We start from the raw sequence: 23573 nt of genomic DNA, 5'->3' as shown, positions 1-23573 counted from the left end.
TTTGAAATAAACATGTATTATTCTCGTAACAAGAAAATAAAAGTTTAATTTTCACACTTTTCCAAACAACAACTTTTATTTTTAATCATGGGCAACCCCACTCACATGAAGGTGGGAGGTTTCTGGCAGGGGGAATTCTCTCTACCACTCAGTCACTTCCAGCTTCCCGACTGGAAGAAGGGACTTGACACTAGCCCTTGGCCCAGTTGGAGAAAGACACACTTTCCTTATCCCTCTGGCAACAGCTCAGCCAATGAGAAGCCATTACACCTAACTCCCTGTTTACTCCAATGGACTCTTCCTTTATAGCAGCCTTCCTGACTTACCCTTTTCTCCATAAAAAGCTTACCTCTCCCTTTTGTTCTCCAGACTGGCCTCCGGTTTGCCACAGCTTGTCTGTCCCAGATTGCAATTCTCTTTTATTCCTGAATAAACCCATTTCTGCTGGTAAAATAACTTGGTCGTTTTTATTTTCAAGGTTAACAAAACAGCTTTACTGTGGGAAAGTAAAACATGGAAATTTAGCAGTAGTTGTTGGCTCCCTCCACCAAATCAACTCTGAAGAAACAAAGAATCCAGAACCTTATGAAATGAAAATCTCAAGGAACAACACTGGAAGAAGCAGAGTTCTTTTGAACTGGTGTTGGGAGGGAGTTTGTAGCCTGGGGTTGAAGGCGACTGGCAGAGAAGGTGAGCAGTTAAAGGGAAACAAGGTAGTTCAAGCTCGAATCTTGCCCTCATCCACTGATGTCTCAGAACAATCATCGTTTGTCCCCTTACTGAAGAAATCAGTAACCCCAGAGCACTAGCTGGGGAATCCACCATAGCCCTGCTGGAAGAGGGGTTGAAGACAACAGCCTTAGACATTCATTCCTCCATCCACCCCCTCCAAAGCCCCAGAACTGGTGGGTTAAAATCAAAGGTAACTGCCTCCTTTCAAATCTTCTTGTCCCTCATGGTTTGAAGGTGAAGACCTGTAAGGTTGCCATATTACATAATGGTAGGAGGTGCCATTCTCTGCATAATCTAAATGAATACAACCTCCTGGAGTTGTGTGGTATACAACTCATGCATGGCGAGGCTGGGTGTTTGGTGGGAAGGTTATAAACATGAGTGAACAACTGTGATATTATCAGCTCGTGAGCCCCCAGGGCCTATCAAAGACTAAGATCTGGCCTTAAATCCTTTCCTAGTAAACAGTCCCATACAGAAGAGCTAATATCCTCAGGGGAACAAATTTACCAGCTAAATTAAGGAGACCCTTTGAGGAAGGGTCTTGAGGAAGACAACTAGAGCTCCCTGCCCGCCCCGCCCCACCAAAAAACCCCAAAAATAAAAAACCCGGTAAAATATATACCAAGAGAAGGAAAATGATTAAAACAGACCAATGTAAGATAAACATGATAAATACAGTAAAATAAATAACGAAGGATATTAAAAACATGAAAGAAAAATTTTCATTATAAAAAAGAACAAGGGGTAAGACATAGGTAGTAAGTAAAAGCATAAAACACAAGAAAGAAGACATATAGTAACATGGTTAAGTTAGAAGATAAGATTTAGGGCTCTCCCAGGAAAAAGAGGAAGAGACTAAGAAATCAAAATGTAATTTAAAAACTGTGGAGGCTCTAAGTAGAAGGGGCAACATCCAGATAAGAGGTCTCAGGAAAAAAATTAAACTGGCGAGAAGGAACTATCTGAAGAAATAATGGAGAGAATTTTTCCCAAATTTAAAACAAATGGCTTCATACTGAAAGGGCAATTTCACTGAATGTCAACAGGACAAAGGAGGAAAAGTCTATCCTGGGGATATTACAGTAAAATTTAAGAAAATCAGCAGCAAAGCAAACACTCTAATAACTTCCAGAGAGAAAGAATGTATCATCTACCAACAGCAAGAACCAGACTGATACCAGCTTTTTTCCAACAGCAAACTGGCCATAAGCAGACAATGTAGGGACATTTTTAACAGAATTAAGGAATGGACCTTGAATTTAAAGTTTTATATGCATTCAAATAACATTAAAACTACCATTCTACTACTTTAAAACATTATAAAAACGGGGTGCCTGGGTGGCACAGTCGGTTAAGCGTCCGACTTCAGCCAGGTCACGATCTCGCGGTCCGTGAGTTCGAGCCCCGCGTCAGGCTCTGGGCTGATGGCTCAGAGCCTGGAGCCTGTTTCCGATTCTGTGTCTCCCTCTCTCTCTGCCCCTCCCCTGTTCATGCTCTGTCTCTCTCTGTCCCAAAAATAAATAAACGTTGAAAAAAAAAATTAAAAAAAAAAACAACAAAAAAAACAAAACAAAAAAACATTATAAAAACTACCTGCCAGATTTAATTAGATTCACCATTAGGCACACATCAAACAACTTTTAGAATACTCAAAATGAGAAAAAAACTCAGGAGATGCAACAAGAATTATGAGAATACGGGGTGATCAAATACCTTGGTGAAGTTTGTTGTTATCTTAAAAGACAGGGAGTGCTTACAAGAGACACAGAGGGGCAGAATAGTTCTAGTAACCCAGAAATACAATGCTAGAAAATACTAACAATACAGAGCACCTGGGAGGGTCAGTCAGTTAAACATCCAACTTCAGCTCAGGTCATGGTCTCTTGATTCGTGGGTTCGAGCCCCGTGTCAGGTTCTGTGCTGACAGCTCAGAGTCTGGAACCTGATTCAGATTCTGTGTCTCCCTCTCTCTCTCTGTAATCCCCTTACGCTCTGTATCTCTCATTCTCAAAAATAAACAAACAAACAAAAAACCCAATAATGGTGGGGGGAGGGTTGAGAAAATCAAGGGCCTACAAGTATGCTCAAGTTCTTGTCTCTTGTTAGAAGAAGGAGGGACCATTTATTTAAAAAGCCAACAGAGAGGAAAAGGAAAAATAAGAAGTAGGACAAAGGATTACAGAAACAAGTGCAAATATTTCAATAATTAAAATAAAGATACCTAGAATAAACTCAGTAAAGTCAGACTGTCAAATTTGATGAGAAAGAAAAGTTAACAGCTATGTGCTGTTATAACAGACATATCTAAAGTATAAGAACATAAAAAGATTTAAAATAAAAAGCTGCAACCAGATACAATGGTCTTACTAAAGCCAAAAGCAAGCTGTTATAATTTTAGTTAAAATAAAATACATAGAGCTTAAAGACCCCAAGTATCATTATGGAGAGAGCCACTACATAGTGATAAGAGATCCAATTTATGAGGAAGATGTAACAATTCTGATCACATATGAACCTAATAAAATCACCTCAGCTATATATAAAATAAAATAAAAAAATAGGACCTCTGGGAGAAATTAACAAATCTACCCACTTATTTATTATTGGCAGGCCAAACAGATAGAAAGCCAGCAAATGGAGATAACCAAAGGTTTGAAGAAGAAAATTAACAAGCTGGATCCAATGAACAAATATAAATGTCTCCATCCAATAATTAAATAACCATTCTCTGCAAGCACACATAGAACATTTATAAAAACTGCCAATATACTAGGTCATAAAGCATGCTTCAATAAATTTTAAAGAATAATTATCATGTAGTTAAGATTCTCTGACCACTATATAACTAAATTATAATAAAATATGAATGCAAAATCCTTATATTTAGAAATTAAAAACAATACATAAATATTTCATAGATAAAACAAAGCAAAATGAAAATTAACAAATACTTATTATAACTAAATTTATGAAAGCAATAAGCTACACCAGGATGGAAGCAGAATAAAATACAGTAAGATTCAACAAATCCAAAAGTCAGTTTCTTGAAGACACAATTGACAAACTTCTGGCGAGATTTAGCAAGGAAAAAAGTTGATGATGTAGAAATAAAACACAGTAAGATTTAAAATAAAATAAAACTTCATGGGGTGCCTGTGTGGCACAGTCGGTTAAGCGTCCGACTTCAGCCAGGTCACGATCTCGCGGTCCGTGAATTCGAGACCTGCATCAGGCTCTGGCCTGATGGCTCAGAGCCTGGAGCCTGTTTCCGATTCTGTGTCTCCTCTCTCCTCCCCCCGTTCATGCTCTGTCTCTCTCTGTCCCAAAAATAAATAAACGTTGAAAAAAAATTAAAAAAAAAATAATAAAAATAAAATAAAATAAAATAAAACTTCAAATAAAATGGATTAAAAAGAAAATATTACTGACAATTTCAAAGCAATAAATTTAAAATCAGAAATAACGACAAATGTCTTAAAAAAAAAAAAAAGAACTATCAAAACTGACTCTAAAAGAAGTCAAGATTTTGAATAGTGCAATAACACAAAGGAACTGAAGATTCAGTGAAAAATCTCTGTGCAAAGAATGTACCAGGCACAATTTTTCAGGTGAGATCTATCAAATTTTCAAAGAAGTTATTACCACAGATTAACACAAACTCGCGCACATGAAAGAATAAGAGGGAACACTATGTGCTACAGTCAAATGTGCCCTGCCTCACTCAAATTCACATGTTGAATCCTAATGCTCAATATTAGAAGGTGTATCCTTTGGGAAGTGATTAGGTCTTGAGGGTGGAGGGATTTGTGCTCTGATAAAAGAGATCCCTCAGAGCTACTTCTGTTATGTGAAGATACAATGAGAAGTCTGTGACCCAGAAGAGAGACCTCACCTGACCATGCTGGCACCTTGATCTTGGATTTTCAGCCTACACAACTGTGAAATGTTTGTTGTTTATAAGCTACCTAACCTATTGTTAGAGCAGCCTGAATGGACTAATACACTACCCAACTCATTCTTTGAAATTGGTATCACAATCAGTTAAGGCAGGCACAAGGATGGCAAATTACATGCCCATTTCACTCATGACTATAAATGCAAAAGGTTAAAATATTAATAAACTGAACCTAACAGTAGATAAAAGCATAGTGTACCATGACGATGTTGGGTGTATTACAGGATTAATGTAAGAAAAGCCATATTGTCATTCAGAGTAATAGCATTCAAAAAAAAAAATCATAAATCATCCTAACATACATAAAAAAGTATATAACTTAAATCTAACAAAAAAACTTTAGTAAGGAAACTTCATTACTTGATAAAGCTACTTGTGAAAAAAATTATAAGAAATATTCTAAATGGAGAAACATCAGGAACATTATCCTATTAGTACTACTATTCCAAATTATACTTGAGGTTTTAGATATTGCAATAGAACAAGAAAAGGAAATTAAAGGCAATAGATAAGTAAAAAAAAAAAATTCCCTTAGTTGCAGATGATATGGTTGCTAGCATAGAAAAATCTAAAGAATCTAAACATATTCTCCTAATCAGTGCTATAATATATCAAAAACAATTAGAAAATGTAATTAAAAAAATGACACTATCACTAAGGAGCCTAGCATACAACAAAATTAATTCTGTTGGTTAAAATAAAAGACTTTAGTGAAAGGACTACTTGCAAAGATATGGGTAGAATTAAGGGCTCCAACAATGAATAACACAGCAACATAGCACTCAGACTAGCACCACTGGGGAGCCATTACCATGCATAGGGCCAAAGGCAAATGGAGAGAAAATTAAGTTAGGTATCCAACTAAGTCACCATGGAGGAGAGGATGCTCTGGGGGGAGGGGGGGGGGCTTAGTCCTGGAGGGAATTCAGTTGCTGTCAAAAACCCAGTGCAGAAACCCAACAGGCAAGAGACCCTGGGTGACCCTAAGGGTCAGCCACCTAGAGCACAGAGAAGAGAAAAGAAAGGAGATGGCTGTGGGAAGATGGGAATATGAATAAAAGTGATGTCAATTCTCCCCAATTTGATATATAAATTTAATGAGATTAAAATCCCAACAGATACACAAACAAGGAGCCCTATGAAAAGAAAATTATAAACATAATTCCATTTATAATATCAAAAAGGATAAAAAAAAAAACCCCAAACTTAGGAATTAACCAAGGAGGGAAAGACTTGTACAATGACAACTATAAAACATTGCTGAAAGAAATGAAAGATAAATGGAAACACATCATGGATTGGGAGATATAATACTGTTAACATGACACTACCCAAAGAAATCTATACACGCAATGCACTCTCTATCAAAATCCAACGACATGTTTTGTAGAAATAGAAAACCCCACCCTAAAATTCACATGGAATCTCAGGGAATCCCAAATAGCCAAACAATTTTGAAAAAGAGGAACAAATGGAGGATTCACACTTGTTTGAATTCACACCTGGTTTCAAAACCTAATATTATGACGCTACAGTAATCAAAACATGGTGTTATTGGCATAGACATATACACCAATGGAAGAGTCCAGAAATAAACCCCTGCATATATGGCCAAATGATTTTAAGGGTGCCTAGACCATTTAATAGGGGAGAGGCAGTCTTTTCAGCAAATGGTGCTAAGAAAATTGGATATTTATACGCAAAAGAATGAAGTTGGACACTTACCAAATACCATGTACAAAAATTAACTTGAAATGGCTTAAGGACCTAAATATAAGCCCTAAAACAATAAAACTTTTAGAAAAAATCATAGCATAAAAGATTTGTGACACTGGATTTGGCATTGGTTTCTTGGATATGACACCAAAGGCATGGGCAACAAAAGAAAAATAGACAAACTGGACGTCGGAAACATTTAAAAATTTTGTGCATCAAAAGATACTATCTACAGAGTAAAAAGGCAAGCCACATAATGGGATAAAATGTTTCTAAATCGCATATCTGATAAAGGGTTAATATCCAGAATATTAGAGGATTCCTATAGTTTATTAACAATAAAACAACCCAATTCAAAAATGGGTAAAGGATTTGAATAGACATTTCTTCAAGGCAGATATATGAATGGCCAATAAGCACCCGAAAAGATGCTCAACATCACTAATCCTCAGGGAAATGCAAAGCAAAATCACAATGATATGACCTCACACACATTAGGATGGCTACTATCAAAAAAACAAAAACAAAAAACCAGAAACAAGTGTTGGAGGGGATATGGAGAAAGTAGAACCCTGTACACCACTGGTGGGAATGTGAAATGGTATCGCTTCTGTGGAAAACAGTATGGGGATTCCCCCCAAAATTAAAAATATAATTACCAGGATGCCTGGGTGGCTCAGTTGGTTGAGTTTCTGACTCTTGGTTTCAGTTCAGATCATGATCTCGCGATTCATGGAATCGAGCCCCATGTGAGGCTCTGCGCTGACAGGGCAGAGCCTGCTTGGGATTCTCTCTCCTGCTGTCTTTGCCCCTCCCTCTGCACACACTCACGCTCTCTCTCTCTCTTAAAATAAATAAATACAAACATTAAAAAATATAGAATTACCATATGACCCAGCAATTCCACTTCCACTATCTTATTAAAAGCAGAGTTTCAAAGAGAGATTTCTACACCCACGTTCATAGCAGCATTATGGTGGAAACAAACCAAGTTGACCAATGAATGGACTACCAAAACATGGTATATAACATATGTGAAATATTATTCAACTTTAAAAAGAAATTCTGCAGGGTGCCTGGGTAGCTCAGTCAATTGAACATCCGACTCTTGGTTTTGGCTCAGGTCATGATCTCAGGGTTGTGGGATCGAGCCCCACATCGGGCTCCATGTTGAGCGTGGAGCCTGCTTAAGATTCTCTCCCCGCCCCCCGCCCCTCTCCCAACTCACTCATTCTCTAAAATAAAAAGAAATTCTGCAAGATGCTATAACATGGATGAACCTTGAGGGGCGTTATGCTAAATGAAATAAGCCAGACACACAAAAAGACAAATATGGCATGATCCCACTTAAATGAAGTTCTTAGGGTAGCCCGGATCATAAAGACAAAGTAAAATGGTGGTTGCCAAGGGCTGAGAGGAGTGGAGAAGAGAGAGTTATTGTTTAATGGATACCAAGTTTCAGACTTACAAGATGAAAAGAGTTCTGGAGATGAATGGTGGGGATGGTGCAGAACAGTGTGAATGTACTTAATGCCATTGAACTGTCCACTTAAAAATGGTTATGATAATACATTTTATGTTATGTGTATTTTCACACACAAAAAAAGGAAAAAAAAAATCCCAACAGAATTCTCCATGGAATTCGCTAAGCTGATTCTAAAATTTCCACGGACAGAAGCATAGCTGAAGCACTGCTGCAGAAAAAAAAAAAAAGAAAAAAAAAAAGAAAAAAAAAAAAAGAACTTTCTCTACCAGATAATGGATGTATTAAGAAGCTACCAGGATTAAGACTGTATGATATTGGCATAAAGGTAGAGATCCTAACCAACAGAACAGCACCCAAAACACACCAGGACGCACATGCTAGATTTCTAGAGGAAGCAGAGGCTTCAACAAAAAAGAACTAGAGAGAATGGTTATCACATGGGAAAAAAATGAAATTGGTTTCCCAAAAATCAACCACAGATGAACTTAGGACTTAAATGCAAAAGACAAAACTTCAACTGTTTTAGTGGAAACAAAGGTATAATTTTTCTGACCTTGGTCAAGGTGTTTTATTAAAAAGACCTAAAAAAAGCGCTAACCATAAAGGACAAAACTGATCCATTTATGAACGCCGATTGATCAACAGAATTGTCACACAAAAAATGTTGTTTATTTTTTCAAGCTGGAAGAAGACATTTGCAACATATGTAATGAACTTTTACCAAACCAATATGAAAACAAACAACCAGACAGAAATATGGGCAGAAGACAAGATGTGGTATTACACAAAAGATATTTTTGGCTGAAAAACATATGAAGAGATGCCTGACCTCATTCTTAAACAGGGAAATACAAACGGAGACCAAATAAAATACCATTTCATCCTCATTCAACTGGCAAAAATCCAGAATAGGCACACTGAGTGCTGAGGAGGATGTGGTTCAAAAGGCTCTCTTAGGTCGAGAGGAAACTGGCATATAATTACTTTGAAAGGTAAGAACAAATTGCTTTCCAAAGTTAACCATTTACCCATTCTAAAAGGCTGCAATCCCACTCCTACAGGAAATACATACCGGGACGCGTGAACGAGAATAAAAATATTTAAAGTAGCACTGTTTAGAACACCAAAACCCTGGAGACAGCCCAAATGCTTACTAACCGGATAAAGTGTGCTATATTCACACAATGGAACAGCAGAGAATAGGAACAAACTGCAACTCAGGATGATGTGTATGAAGTGTGGTTTGCACTGAAAGAGTGTGACCTGAAAGACATGATCTGCAGGATCCTTATAAAGTCCAAAAACACTGTATCTCATTTAGGTGGGATGTCTGGTGGCTCAGCTGGATGAGCGTCTGACTCTTGCTTTGGGCTCAGGTCATGATCTTGAGGTTCGTGATCAAGCCCTGTGTCAGGCTGTGTGGAGCCTGCTTGAGATTCTTCCTCTCTCTCTGCCCCTCCCCTGCTCATGCACTCATTCTCTCTCTCTCTCTCCTAAATAACTAAACAAACTGAAAACAAAATGAGATAGGGAATGATAGATACAAAAATCCCCAACCTTCGCTTTGACATGGTAGCTGCTGGCCACGTGTGGCTATTTCAACTACCTAAAGTGTAATAAAGTTACCAATTCAGTTTCTGAGTCACAAGAGCTTCACGCCAAGGGCCCAAGGCTCCGTGTGAGTACGAGCTACCGCATCACACAACTCTGATTGATATATAACACTTGCATCGTCTGGAGAAGTTCTGTTGGGCAGTACTGCTCACAACAGCTCAGCTGCGAAGAAAGCGTGCGGAACTCGTTCCCACACAAGCCGGGTGGGAGAAGTACCCGGCAGTCCGGGGCTGGCACCGGGGGATCACGGCAATCGCAAATGGGGAGCCGGAGCGGGCTGGGCGGTCTCCCCATGGGGAGTTCTGCAGCACCAGTTCTGCAGGGGTCCGAAGTGGTCAGGACAGCAGCAGGCTCTGACAAACCCGTGACCACTGTCACTCTGCGCCCCTTGATATTCTCGCCTGGTAGCGTGGGGACAAGTGTTGGTGAGCAACCCTGCTCTGATTGCTATTCCCTCCCCTCCCGCAGCCCTGCTTCCCCACCAGCACCCAGTGCTCTGAGGAAGTACCTCTGGGGAAGACCGAAGGAGCTTGGCTGAGAGATGTCAAAGTGTTACCAAGTGCAGCACAAGAGCAATCCGAGGCCTTGCAGCTGCCATATTTTGGAGCACTGTGGGGGGTAAGGAGAGAGCTGTCTTTCCCCGGCCACCCATACCCTTGGGGGTGGGAGGTAAATCCTCCTCAGCAGGGCACTGCAGCCAGGGCCTTGTCCTACCTAGCGTCCATGTGCTGATCAACTCTTACCCACCCCATGCAGGACCAATAACCACGGGCCATTATAGCAGGAAAGACCCCTGAAGTGGTCATTGCACAGATAAGGACACTGAGGCCCAGGGTGGGGAAGGAATCTGCATGAGTTCACAAGGCTGGGCAGTGGCAGAGTGGGAGCAGGGCTTTCAACTTTCCTGGCTTCCATTCTTCCCTCCGCGCAGGTCAGCGGTTTCCATGGAAGGACCTGTGTCCCCATGTCTGTACTCAGTCATCCCTCTCCAACCCGCAGGGATCCCCACCCCCTCTGCTCTCCCACAGGCCCTGGCACGGAACACAGGGGTTTAAGATGGAACCCGTGCCAGAGGGCAGATGATGTGGCCCGAATGAGGGGGCTGGGCCTGGCAGTCAGCTGGGTTCAGCAGGTTCAGTCCTTTCCTGGAACCCAGTCTGTTTTCAGCTCTGAGGAGCCACCTGGAACAGGGGGTCAGCTCCCCTGGGCCAGCTCATCCAGCAGAGGAATGATGGCAGGATCCCAGGTCACGCGACCAGTACAGGCTGAAGTCAACTGGCCATGGGGAAGGAGGGAAGAAAAGGCTGACAGGGGCACCTCCTTTGGGCTTCCACAACTCCTGGGCTCCCCTTGCTCTGTCCTTCTCGGAGAGTTGGCCCCAGTGGCTGTTTCCACCAACGGGTTGTGGGTCCTCAGTGGCAGGGCCTGCAGTTCATTCACCTTTGTGCCCCCAGCACAGTATCGGGCACATAAGGCTCCAGAGAACAGTCACTGAACCAGTGAATAAGGCAGAGAACGGAGGCCTGGGAGACCCGATCCAGAGCAGCAAGAGTGGGGGTGTGGCAATCAAGAACACAGAACCTTATTTTCCTCTGATTTGGTCATCTAGAAGCACATAAGCAAAGATCTCTCTCTGCCTGATGCCGGGGCTTAGAAGTAGCACATGGCAAGAGGGCCTCCAGTGTGACCCCTTTCAGAGTACTTGCCACGCGCTGGGCATTTCCTGCTCACTTCCTCCTCAGGTCAACCTCATCCCCGCCTGGAGGCTTCGAATGGATTTTACAAGCTGCCCAAAGCTATGCTGCTAGTAAGAGGCACAGCCAACACTTACACGCAGGTATGTCCTACTTCAGAGATCATACTCCAAACCAATAAGCGCTGGCCAGCACCAGCTACATGTCAGGCACGTTCCCAGGTGCTAGGCATAAAACCTGCCTCAGTTCCCTGAGAGGTCTCATGTCGGTTAAAGGGAGGGCGAGCCAATACAAAGGAGACATAAACAGACAACGAAGTAACATAACACTGGATGAGACAAATGCTGAGAAGAAAAAATAAGGTAGGATGAGGGGATCGAGTAGGTGTTGCCACACTTTTGCTGCAAAAGGCGTGACAGTAAATATTTCTGGCTTTGCTGGCCACCTGGTCTTCTGTAGCACCTATTCAACTCTGCAAAAGCAGCCCTGGGAGATATGTAAATGAGAAGCTATGTCCCAATAAAACTTTATTAACAAACAGTGAATTTATGATTTCATGTAATTTCCATGTGTCACAAAACGCTATTCTGCTTTTGACTTTTTTTCAAGCACTCAAATATAAAACCCCACTCTCAGCCTGCAGGCCATACATAAACAGGCGGTAGCCCAGATTAGGCCTGTGGGCTCTAGCTTACTGACTTCTGGGACAGAGGGTAGCTGGGGTGTGTATGTGGGGTCATACTTTAGAGACAGTGGTCAAGGAGTCCTCTCCAAGGAGATCCCATGTGAGCAGAGACATGAATGAGGCAAGCAGTGAACGCTGTGCTCCCAAAAAAAGAGCAAGGGCAAAGGCCCAGAGGTGGGAATAGAGGCCAAGGGGTGAGCAAGAAGTCTCAGAGGTCAGCCGGAGCCAGACCACATGGGCCTCAGGGCCCTGGTGAGGACTTCAGTCGAAATGTGACAGCAAGTCACTGGGTTCTGGCACTTACCCACTTGGTAACACTGAGCAAATACTGGACTTCTGTGCCTCATTATCTAAGAAAATAGGAATCATAAAGGTAGCCATCTCAGAAGGTGGTAGGGTTAAGTGAGCATTATGCTTTGAACGGATGTCAGCTGCCGATTATGAATACTGAAGTCCAGCAAGATGAGGCAAGCATTGCAAGAAGTGGTCACAGCTTTGGAAAAACTCACCCACAATGTCCACCACATCCGGCCGAATGAGCGGCTCTCCCCCAGTAAGCCGGATCTTGTCTACGCCTTCTTTCACAAAGAGCCGGGCAAGGGTCAGGATCTCCTCTGTGGTCAGCAGGTCAGCCTTGGGGGTCAGTGGGACGCCCTCCTCAGGCATGCAGTACTGACCTGAGGGGAACGGAGGGGATGTGGAGGTAGGATGTGACCACAGAGGTTGGGCCCACGGTGCCTCCAGACCCCCCACTCCATGACCAGGCCAGAAGTCACTCCTGGATGGTGAGGAGCAACCTTGCCAAATATGAGCTAGTACAGACCCTACAGACTCTCTCTGGGCCTCATGTTTCTTATCTGTAACATGTCAACACCCCCTCTTCCCTCAGAGGAGAAGCTGAGGGTATGGATTAAAGAGGATGAAGCAGGCAGAGAGCAGAGCCCGGCCTGAAGTGGGGGACAACAAGATGACGATTCTCTCAGTGCGTGAGGTGGCTGGGCAGGGTCTGCCTGGAAGGCCAGGGCCCTGGGCCCATTCCTTCTGGTGCTGTTCACCCTCTTTCATTTCATCTGGTTGGGCAGTTACCCCTTCACGTTTGGGTCACGAGGTGAAACAGGCTGGGAGGTACTCTCTGACCTGTTAGAAGTCACTCTCCTCTACAGTGACAGGCATTCACATATCCAGCTTATCTATTTCAGGTTATCAGCCCCATTACACAGGTTGGAAAACTGAGGTACTACTTGTTCAGGGTGAGGTAGCAGGGTCAGGTAAGGGTGCATCATCCCCCATCAGCTCCTGTGGGAGTTTTGTCAAGGATTGGGTCAAGAGCTGTCACAGAATCATTTAGTCAAATTAGTGAAGGGTCCAGAATTGGTCTTTTAAGATAGAACAGAACAGGTAAAGAATATCAGAACATCAGGACTGCATGCAGTGAGTATTGTTTGGTTAAACGCTTACTATACATGTATACACATGTATTTATTGGGCCATGAAATAAAAACATTGGTATTGGGAGCTACCATGGAAAGCAGGAGGGGGGAGAGAGGGAGGGAAGGACAAACAAACTTTGGAAGTCCCCCCAGCAGTGGCCACACCCCCAGAGCACTCCGCAAACTATTATGAAATGAATACTCTGTGTATCCGCCTGGCCCCAGACAACTTCTGTCATGGGACTGGGGTGTCTCTATAGCTGGCAGTGCTGGCCATGGGCACTGCTGTGTACTTCACGTGTTTATGGTGTTCAGGAGCCCCACGCCTGCCCCTGGCCACGTCCTGAACTTCAGGAACATGTGAAACAGGAGGGAAGGGGAAAGAGTCCTGAAGAGTGAGATTTAGGTCCAATCTCAATTATAATTCTGTTCTCAAGTCCAGTCCCAAATAGAAGCCAGCTCCCAGGATCATAAAACTCAACCTTGACCCGACCCCCATCTTGTCCCACAACCCCACCTGGCAAGCAGGGAAGGTGGGTGGGCAGAGAGGCTGGTAAGAGGAATGGGGAGGGTTGAGGAGGATTCTTGGGCCTGGGGAGAGTTCAGAAGCTGCCTCAGCAGGGGACAGGAGCCCAGGAAGATGACTTACATCTGAGGTTGCACTTCTCGGTGAGGGAGATTCGCAGGTAGCTGTGTTGCCGGCCGAAGCTGTCAGTGAGGAAGGCGGAGAAGGGGGCCGCGTGCTCTCTCAGGAACTGTCTCCGTCTGGACAGCTCCTGCAATGCCCGACCAGAGGAAATGTGGGCCTCTGACCGGGCTAGGGGAGAGGGGAGAGGGGAGAGGAGAGCCTGCCTGGGGACAGAAGCCCCCCCTCCCATCAGCCATTCCCTCCCCCACCCTCATCTCTGACATCTGTGTGGGTCCTGCAGTCCTGGGGGCGTGGGGTTTCTCCCCCTCACTCACAGATTGGGAAACAGGCCTGCAGGGAAGGACCTGTCCCCCAGGCTCCAACTCAGCCCTAGGGCACGGGAACTCTATAGGGACAAAACTGCCCTGCCCCCTTTCTCTCCCTGTCACCACCTTACAGCCCATGCCCTCCTTCAAAGGAGGCCCGTCCAGGAACAAACATCCCCAGTATTTCCTGGACAAGCCAGCGGGAGAGAATGAGCCACTCAGTATCCGGCAACTATGCCAACTGGCAAGCATGTCCAGAACGGAGGAGAAGAGGTGGGGAACCAGGAGGGATGGTGGCCTGGGCTGCTGCCACTGCACCGCCTGGGACATGGGGAGCCACTTCTGCAACCCAGACCTCCTATTCCTTACCTCTGCAATGGGAGACAGAAGGAGCTCAAAGCAAACTCATTAACTCTGAGGGGTGGGTGTCACACGAGTTGCTTCTCCATAACCACTCCCCTGTCGGCTGGGCTCCCTGGGGCCTTGCCACTGCCCAGGAGGGCCCAACAGGCCAAGCCACCGGGAGCAGCTGAGGACTACACACAGCTGGAGAGGGGAGGTCTCCCCTCATGCAGAAGGCTTTTGGGGCAAAGACAGCACAACCAAGGAGGCCTGCAGAAGCAATGAGGCCACCAGCCTCTAGGAAGGCACAATGGAGGGGCTGGGATGATCACCCACTAACCCCCTGCAGAGATTACTCCAGTCTTCATCCTCTACCCCACCCACTGCTGGGAGGAACCACTATGCACCCACTGGCTCGGAACTAAGAGGGAGGAGATTGCTAGATGCTCCCTGCAAGGCCCAAATCCTCCTGGAGAGAGAAAGGAGGCAGCCAACCTCACTCTTTTCCCAAGCCTGATTTGGTCTTATCTCCTGCGTTGAAAGCACAACCCTAGGTCATGACAGATGCTGAGGAGATAGCTGCTCCATAGAAGGAACATTTACAAATGATCTCAAAGTGTCCAAAGAACTCTCTCTGCTCAATTCCCACACCTACCCCCACAAGGGATTACTACAACTGAAGTTGGGATGGAGTTCAAGAACAGCATTGGCAGGCCCAGGATTCAAATCCAGGTCGTTTGAGTCCAAGTTCTCAATTCTTCCCTCTGACTGCAAAGGGCGAATCTGGGAAGGCACACAGGACAGTGCACAGGGTGGGGAAAAGTCCTTTCTTTAGAATCTTTACAACAAGGAAATCGTGACCCTGGTGGTTGTTCATGAGGTCTATGGACAGGGATCTGCACTGGGGAGCAAGCACCACTGGTTTCTGGGCCAGGTGTGACCTGACACCCTGAGAAAGCTCCCTAACTTCTCCAAGCCTGTTTTCCCAGTTGTAAAATAAGAACACAGCTATGTGCTCAGGTAAGCGAAGGGAGGGGGGTCAGGTAGCTGACAGATAAATGCCTAGGATTATCACGATCTTGTAACCTAAGACAGCAGAAGGTCTCAGGCCCCCCTGAGGCCCAGGGTAACCATTCGCCTGCACCCAGCAAGAAGGAACATTTACTTCAGTGACCTTCTGGGCCCTGGCTGGCACATTAGAACCACCTGGCAGCTTAAGAAAAAACTTCCACTGGAGACCAACTGAATTTGGATCTCTGAGCACTTGTTTTTAGTCTCTCTAGGTGGTTCTAACATATAGCCAGGGTCAAGGGCCACCAATTCAGGAGATAGAAGGTCAAGGACCACTGACTCACATACTTACACCTGAGTGAAAGTATGCGAGCGTGCTTCCAGGACATTCCTGGGTCTGTAAAAGTGACCTCACTCTGCCCACCCCAAGGCCAGTGTCTCTGCCCCCACCCCCCCGCCGCCCATCCTCCAAGAAACCCTGCTCATGGTCCCATGACAAGCAAGCAATAGTCACTTCTCTGAACTGCTGTTTGCTACAATCCTAACAAGACTTCCTACCTTCCTATTCACCTACTCACTTCCTACTCACCTGCCTTTCCACCAGTAGCCTTGGGGGTGGAGCAGAGGCCACTACAAAGTCAAGAGCCCCAGAGGCCTTGAGTCCAAGAGATCAGATGCCTGGAAGTCTGGCACCCAATTCTTCATCAACAGCTATTTGCAATTCAGAAATCTGTTCGTCAGCCCAGAAGCCACCCCCTCCCTAGTCACCCTCACCCTAATCTTAACATATTGGGGGTTGGTGGCTGGGTGAGGAAAGGAATTGGGAAGCAAGTGAGAGGACCAAGGAGCGTGACTCAGCGGAAACTGGGGAGCAAGCAGAGTCAAGGAGCAGTGGAGGATGGAATCAGGCACTCTGTTGTGGCCCTGGGAGGGGCAGCCAGATTTCACTGCTGAGACCTGGGGTGACTTTATCTAGATTCATTCAGACTCTGTACTGCCAGTACCAACCTCCCTCCCCACCCCCCCCACTCTGCCCCCCACAGTCTCTCACCCAGCCAGGCTTGCAAACTCTTCTTTGATGTTAACAAGCCCCATCCCTGCCTCTTCTCTCCTGCAACACTGCATGTCCTACTTTCAATCTTCTGTTTTTCCCTTTCCTTTAAACCCCCTGGAGGAAAAAACATCAGCACCACTCAGAGGAGCCCTGGACCCAGAGGGCATTACCGGGCAGGGCGGACAGCGATGCCTCTCCCCCAGGACAAGTGAGAAGGAGCAGAAGGCCCTTAGCTGCTCATATTCTCAGGACCCCAGCCTGGACCAGGTTGCTTCCCCAGTGTGGGAAGCCCTCCTGCCTGATTCAGTATCCCAAAGTCTATACAGTAAGCCACTGTGTCGATGAACAAATAGGCTGGTGCTTAATCAGAAGAGAAAGGTGGTGTATGCGAAGCCGGTCACGCTGGGGTCATTGATTTCCAGGCTGGTCTCTACTGTCAAAATGGTTTTTGCCAAGTACAGCAGCTCTCAACTCTGCACATCTAAACAGCCAGGAGTGCTTCTAAGAAGCACGGATGCCAGAGCCCCACTCCAAAGATCCCGACTCAATTGCTCTGAGATGGGGCCCTGGCTTTTCATTTTTTTTCATGTGTCAGCTCTTTGCTCTGTAGCTTGGCTGAGAACCACTGGCCCAGCAACACCAGGATGGAGAGCTATTTTAATCCAGGGGTACTTGCTGGTTCTGAGCAGAGGCTCTGGGAGTAGATAAACCTGAATTACAAGACTGGTTTTATTACTAACGAGCCATAGAGCAAATCACCGAAATTCTTTTGGCCTTACTTTCCTCTCCCATCAAGGGTGCAAAATAATTCTACCTAACTCAGTTGCAGGAGTTCCTGGCACACAGCAGGTATTCAATAAGTGATCGCTACCATTTTCTTAATATAATTCCTACTTACATATATTGACCCATGAAACAAATATTTGTGGAGAAGCACCAGCTGTGTGTGCTGGGACTAGTTTTCTTGTTCTTGTCGGCCTCCCTGGTCCTGCAAGGGTCCACCCTACTTAATGGCAGATGGGCCAAAGCTGGGGTTTCAGACCTGTTGTTCCATCATCCAAAGCAAGGCAAGTGGGGTCTAGGCTCCTCCAGGACCACGGATACAAGTGCAGGTGACCACGCACCAGGCAGCCTGCCATAGGTTGTATCTTGTCCACCTACCCTCTGCAGATTGGGGTGGGGTGGAGAAGGATGGTACAAAGGAGTTAGTTAAGGGACAGAGGCTGCCCTTGAGGTAGTCACTAACTTTGGGCATTTGGTTTGAATGATAAAGGCCAGACCCCAAATAGCTCTAGAATACAATATGCAGGGTTATTCAGGAGAAAAAGAACTCAAATATCAGTGGCGCTGATTTGGGATCCCTGCTATTTGGGATGATGCATACCAGGGGTGCCTCAAAATTCATCTCTATTAAACAAGAAAACCTAGGGGCATCTGGGAGGGGCTCAGTCAGTTAAGCATCCAATTCTCGGTTTCGGCTCAGGTCATGATCTCACGGTTTTGTGGGTTCGAGCCCCAGTAGGGCTCTGTGCTGACAGTAGTATGGAGCCTGCTTGGGATTCTCTGGCTCCCTCTCTCTGCCCCTCCCCCACTCACACTGTCTCTGTCTCTCCCAAAATAAACTTCAAAAATTTTTTTCTAAAAAAAAACCAAAAAAACAACAAAAACCACAAAAATCAAAGAAACAAACAAACAAAAAAACAAACCCAACCCAAAACCAAAACCAAAAAACAAGAAGACCTAGCAAGGTGCCTAGTCCCAGGTCTGGATCCTCCCCCCTCCCTCCATCTCCCCCTTAAGTGTGAGGTTTTTACACCTATGGCTCCTGGCTCAGATAGTCACACTTCATTGAAACAAAGTTTCCGAAGGAAAGACTGGAACTCAAGATAACCCCTTAAAGTTCTTTCCCATCGTGTGCCACTGCCCCAGGCCCTGCTGTCCCCTTCTATATTCTCCTACACCCACTTCCTTCCTGCACAACACCCTCTCCAACATTTGGTCTTTTTTGGCCCTCTGAAAAGCGGGGTGCCTCTGCCTTGCTTCACCCTCTGCCCTGTTTCTGCCCCAAGGCAGCAGGCCCAGGACCTGAGGCAAGCTCTCTGTGGCCCCAATGTCTGCAAGGAGCCTGGGAGGAAGAAAGAGGGGTGGAGTGCTTCCAGGCCAGGGTAAGCCCTGTAGAGAAGGTGGTCCGGGCCACCCCAATCAGGACAGCAGATAGCTCTGTCTCCCCTACCCACCTGCCCACTTTACCCACACTCCACCATCTCCTCTTTCCACCTGTAGATGCTGTTCAATTGACTGTCCTGGGACTAAGATGAAGGCCCACTTTCTGCTGTCCTCCCAGCCAGCTCTCACTGCACACCTCACCCCTCTCTGACACCCACATCCTGGCACACAGACAGCACTCAGTGGCCTTTCCCTCTGTCTTTCCTGGCACCTGTCAGGGTACAGGGAAAGGTGCCCTGCAGGAAGGGACGCAGGGACAGGGATTCCCAATGCCCCACTCCTACCCTTGCCAACTGGCAGCTCTGTGAATAGGCTGATGGTATGTATCTCCAGACTTGCCTCACCTCTGAGATTTTCTTAAAGACATTCTGTGCCCTTCCCCACTGCGTAAAGATGGGCTGCTCCAACCCTCTGTTTTTGTTCTTTTTTTTTTTTTTAATGTTTATTTATTTATTTAGAGAGAGACATAGAGAATCCCAAGCAGGCTCCACGCTGTCAGTGCAGAGCCCAACATGGGCTCAATCCCATGACTGTGAGATCATGGCCTGAGCCGAAATCAAGAGTCGAATGCTTAACTGCCTGAGCCACCCAGGTGCCCCAACGCTCTGGCTTTAAAGACGTGTAGAGAGGGGAAAGGACAACCCCAGAAGCCAAGTGAAATTGGAGGCAGAGTGAAGGTGAAAACCTGGGGCTCCCTGTCCAGTGTTCTACTATTCCACATGTCCCCTCACTAGCTGGGTTTCAAACAGCCAAAAACATCTGACTCTACTGCCTGCAGAGTACTGGGTTAAGCACCATGCAGAAAGGCGGGGGAGTGCCCAACATTTGAGGAGCGACCTGCCTGCTGAGAATAACCCTAGTGGGGAATGTCCAGCATAGGAGGTCTACGACCAAGTAGTGGACAGAATGGCCACCCTGAGTGTCCAGTGGGAGGGGACTAATGGGACACAGCATGAGCCAATGGCAGCAAGGTTAACAATAATTAAAACAAATACGTACCTAACACAACACTTAGGTGTGTCAGGCTTTGTTCTAAGTACACATATTAACTTTTTTAACTATAACCACCCTAGGAAGTAGACCCTTATTCCCATTTTACAAATGATAAGGCTGAGACACTGAGAGGTGAAAGGACCTGCTGAAGTTCAGATACCTACTAAGGGGTAGGGCTGGGATTCCTTCCAGCTCTGGCATTCTGCTCCAGAGTCTGTGTTCTTAACCTAATTCTACCTCCCCTTATAGGGTAAAGGAAAGGGCGGGAGAGCCTCTCACCCTCCCCTCCCTGCAAGGAAGAGGCAAGGGCACAGGTGCTAGAGTTTGAGTTCCTGCTCCCTTACTTTTCAGCTCTGTGACTCCAGGGAAGTTAACTTCAGGGAGCCCTCACCTGAAAATGCAAACTCCTGACCTCACATGGTTTACCGAGAGGACTAAAAGAGACCAACTATGAAGTCACTTAGCATGGGTCCTCTTCTGAGGGGCACCAAGGAAATTAAGGGCAGGAAGGAGAAGAAACTTCCCTTTTCCTGAATTCTTTAAAGGTTTCTCAGCAATCTTTGCTTTCCTCTTCTTCCCTCAGGGAAGCTGGGAGTTCAAGGATACTGAAAAACTTCACTTCCCAGCAAGGAGCCCTGATTCTTTGAGGATTCCAGGAGGGCTCAGACTTGGGGGAAAGCAAGTTAGGCTGGGGCGCTCCCCCTCATAAAGCCACAGGGGCAGTGGTGTGGAGGGACATGAGCTGATGATTCCCAGGACATGAAGCCTCCCGCTAGGGGATGGGAAAAGAATGACTGGATGAGTCCAGAAAAGAGGTTTCACCAAATGAAAAAGACCTGCTTCTCTCCAAAGTATTCCCCGAGCACATGGGCAAAAAAACAACACCGGACTTAAAACTTGTTAGGACATGAATCATTCTGTGGGGTGATGTGAATGACTGCAGGGGCCGCTCCCAAACCTTAAGGAAAACTGGGATTCTCAGCCTGGAAGAGGATCTCGCTCCATTCTGCTCCAGAACGAGGCTGAGCCCTCCTAAGGGACAGGAGGATGAAACTGAAAGAGTCAGTGAAGGACAAGTCCCAGAGCCCTGTGACTACAGAAGTGACAACTGACTACTGGTGGCACCAAGGTGACATTTTTAGCCAGTGTCACACTATGAAGCAGGGTGTCACACAAGAACACCTGAGCGCACGCAGACAACCCCCACTGAGGGGAAGCGAGCAAAACGTTCAAAAAACAGGGTGGGTGAGGCAGGGCTGAGAAGGGCACTCATAACAAGTCAGTGGACGCAGAGCCCTAACTGCCTGCTCCCTCATCTCTGGCTTACCTGGAAGGGGGTTCCATGGCTAGATGGGCAGGGAGGTGGTTAAACAGCACCCCAAGGAGCGCCCCCACCCTGGGGTAGCCGGTGAGACTAGGCAGTTCAGAGAGCATTTCTCCGCTCCTCTCCCCACCCCCAATTAAGCGTTGAGGGGGTCCCTCCCAGAAGCGGCCTCTGCGGCCCAGCCTGGGTGTTTCTCGGGCTAAGGGACAGCTGGCCGGGGCGCCCTCCGCGGGGAAGGTGTGGATGCGGGCGGGCTCACCTCCACCGCAGTTTGGGAGGGCTCCCCCGGGCGGTGCTGCGTCACTGGAGCCCCCGAGCTGCAGCTCCGGACGCTGGACCTCAGCACCCGCTGCAGCATCCGGGACACTGGCCTCGCCGCCATGAAGCCTGCCGGCCGGGCGAGTCTCCACTGGGTAGTAGGCTTCAGAGAGCACTAGCCCTGGGCTCGCTGCCGGGGTCCTCGAGGCAGGGGCGGAGCGGGGGCGGGGCCCACGCAGCCAATCGGCCGAGGGCGCCGCACGGCGCGGCCTCCTGGGAGTTGTAGTCCACTCCTGCGCACCTTTCCTGGCCTGTGCAAGCCTTCTAGGGCTTGGAAAGCGCTAGTTAAAAGTCAGCAGAAGTTCCCGTGTCTTTCTACAGGCTTCTTGGCCTGCGCCAGCCAGTCCAGGACCTAAGCGGTGGTGTGACTAGCACAAACTGCTGTAGGTAGGGCAGGACTAGGGCCAGATGAATGAAGCATTGCCTTGGGCACAAAATTTAAGCACATGCCAAAAAAGTAAGTTATCAAGATAAATAATATTTAATGCAGTATTTTTTAAACGAATCAATGCTAAAAAAAAATTCCATGATGAACAAAATAATATTTTATATAAAAACAAGATCTGACCCTGCACATTTATGATTTATGACTTATCTCAGTCCCTTGAAGGTAGTCTAGGACCTGGTTGAAGGCTGGTCTGCTCTATTTTTTTTTTAAATTTTTTTTTAATGTTTATTTATTTTTGAGACAGAGAGAGACAGAGCATGAACGGGGGAGGGTCAGAGAGAGAGGGAAACACAGAATCGGAAGCAGGCTCCAGGCTCTGAGCCATCAGCCCAGAGCCCAATGTGGGGCTTGGACTCACGGACCGCGAGATCATGACCTGAGCTGAAGTCGGACGCCCAACCCACTGAGCCACCCAGGCGCCCCAGTCTGCTCTCTTTAAAGATACACTTTTCCAGTTGTGCCCCCAAACGACATTAACAATCTTGGCCTCTCTGTTTAAAAAAGAAGAAAAAAAGGAGTATATGGGAAGAAGTCATAGAATGAGCGGATATCAATTTTGGAATGCTTCCTTACACACCATGCACTATTCCAGGCATCATTTAATACTTACAATAATCCTGCAATTAGAATGTGGATTTTGCAACTGAGGAAAGCGAGGCTTAGAGAGGTTAATTTTCCCAAAGGCACACAGTTGATAGGTGGAAAAACTGGGGTTTGACCCAGCACAGTCTCATTCTGAAAGTCAAGATACAATGTACATCAGGAATGGGGCTAGTTGTGGGGGAACCTCTTTCTCTCTCTCAAAAAACAAAGAGCTATAGTCTTAAAAGATTTTGCACGGTAACACACTCAACAATGAACGTATATACTGAGAATGATTATGTTCAAACTAGCCTATCTGTTATATCCAAAACCCCATGGCTATGGAATTTTAAGAATCAAACATCGACTGGAACATTCTAGCTGCCAAGTATATATTAGAAAATGAGGGTCTTAGTCTCCTGGTCTTGAAGAATTGACTGTTGGGGCACCTGGGTGGCTCAGTCGGTTAAACGTCCGACTTCAGATCAGGTCACGATCTCGCGGTCCGTGAGTTCGAGCCCCGCGTCGGGCTCTGGGCTGATGGCTCAGAGCCTGGAGCCTGATTCCGATTCTGTGTCTCCCTCTCTCTCTGACCCTCCCCCGTTCATGCTCTGTCTCTCTCTGTCTCAAAAATAAAGAAAACGTTAAAAAAAATTAAAAAAAAAAGAATTGACTGTTATTTGCACAAATGCATCAAGACTATCAGAAAAGCTGGGATGATTTTAGCCTCAGGCTCAGGGTGAGTTTCTTACGTTATTCAGAATTCAGACAATACATTGCAGGGCTGAGGGGGTGTCTGGGTGTGTTTGAAAGAGACCTGACAGAAGTCTATTTTGCAAAGGGCCTGAGGCCCACCGAGGACTATTCAAGTTCTGTCCCCTGCTAAATTTGATGTGTGGCTTTGTCAGGGGAACTGGGTGTGGAGGTGAGGATGATACTTCCCCCACCCTCTACCCGTATGAGGCCTGAAGAACTTCCAGGAGAGGACTCAACCTTAGGCAAGAGG

The 23573-nt window shown here is 46.2% G+C and overlaps 1 protein-coding gene across 4 annotated transcripts in view; it reads right to left on the bottom strand.

Annotated features, from left to right (window-relative positions):
• Positions 1-21699, bottom strand: part of MOCS1 (molybdenum cofactor synthesis 1) — a 37283-nt gene extending 15584 nt beyond the window's left edge. For 3 of the 4 annotated variants that reach the window (XM_015069778.3, XM_015069779.3, XM_015069780.3), the window contains exons 1-3: positions 21479-21699; positions 13965-14091; positions 12395-12562 (exon numbers count right to left, since the gene is read on the bottom strand). In XM_015069778.3, coding sequence (XP_014925264.2) covers positions 12395-12562; positions 13965-14091; positions 21479-21601 — 418 coding nt within the window. In that variant the 5' untranslated portion in view covers positions 21602-21699. Of the gene's footprint in view, positions 1-12394; positions 12563-13964; positions 14092-16673; positions 16791-21478 lie in introns of all 4 variants that reach the window. The other variant, XM_027057823.2, reaches the window with a different exon arrangement.
• Positions 21700-23573: the final 1874 nt, after the last annotated feature.

This window comes from Acinonyx jubatus, chromosome B2, assembly GCF_027475565.1.
Source record: "Acinonyx jubatus isolate Ajub_Pintada_27869175 chromosome B2, VMU_Ajub_asm_v1.0, whole genome shotgun sequence".
In the NCBI taxonomy this organism is placed as follows: Eukaryota; Metazoa; Chordata; class Mammalia; order Carnivora; family Felidae; genus Acinonyx; species Acinonyx jubatus.
This window is presented reverse-complemented; position numbering and strand designations above follow the sequence as displayed.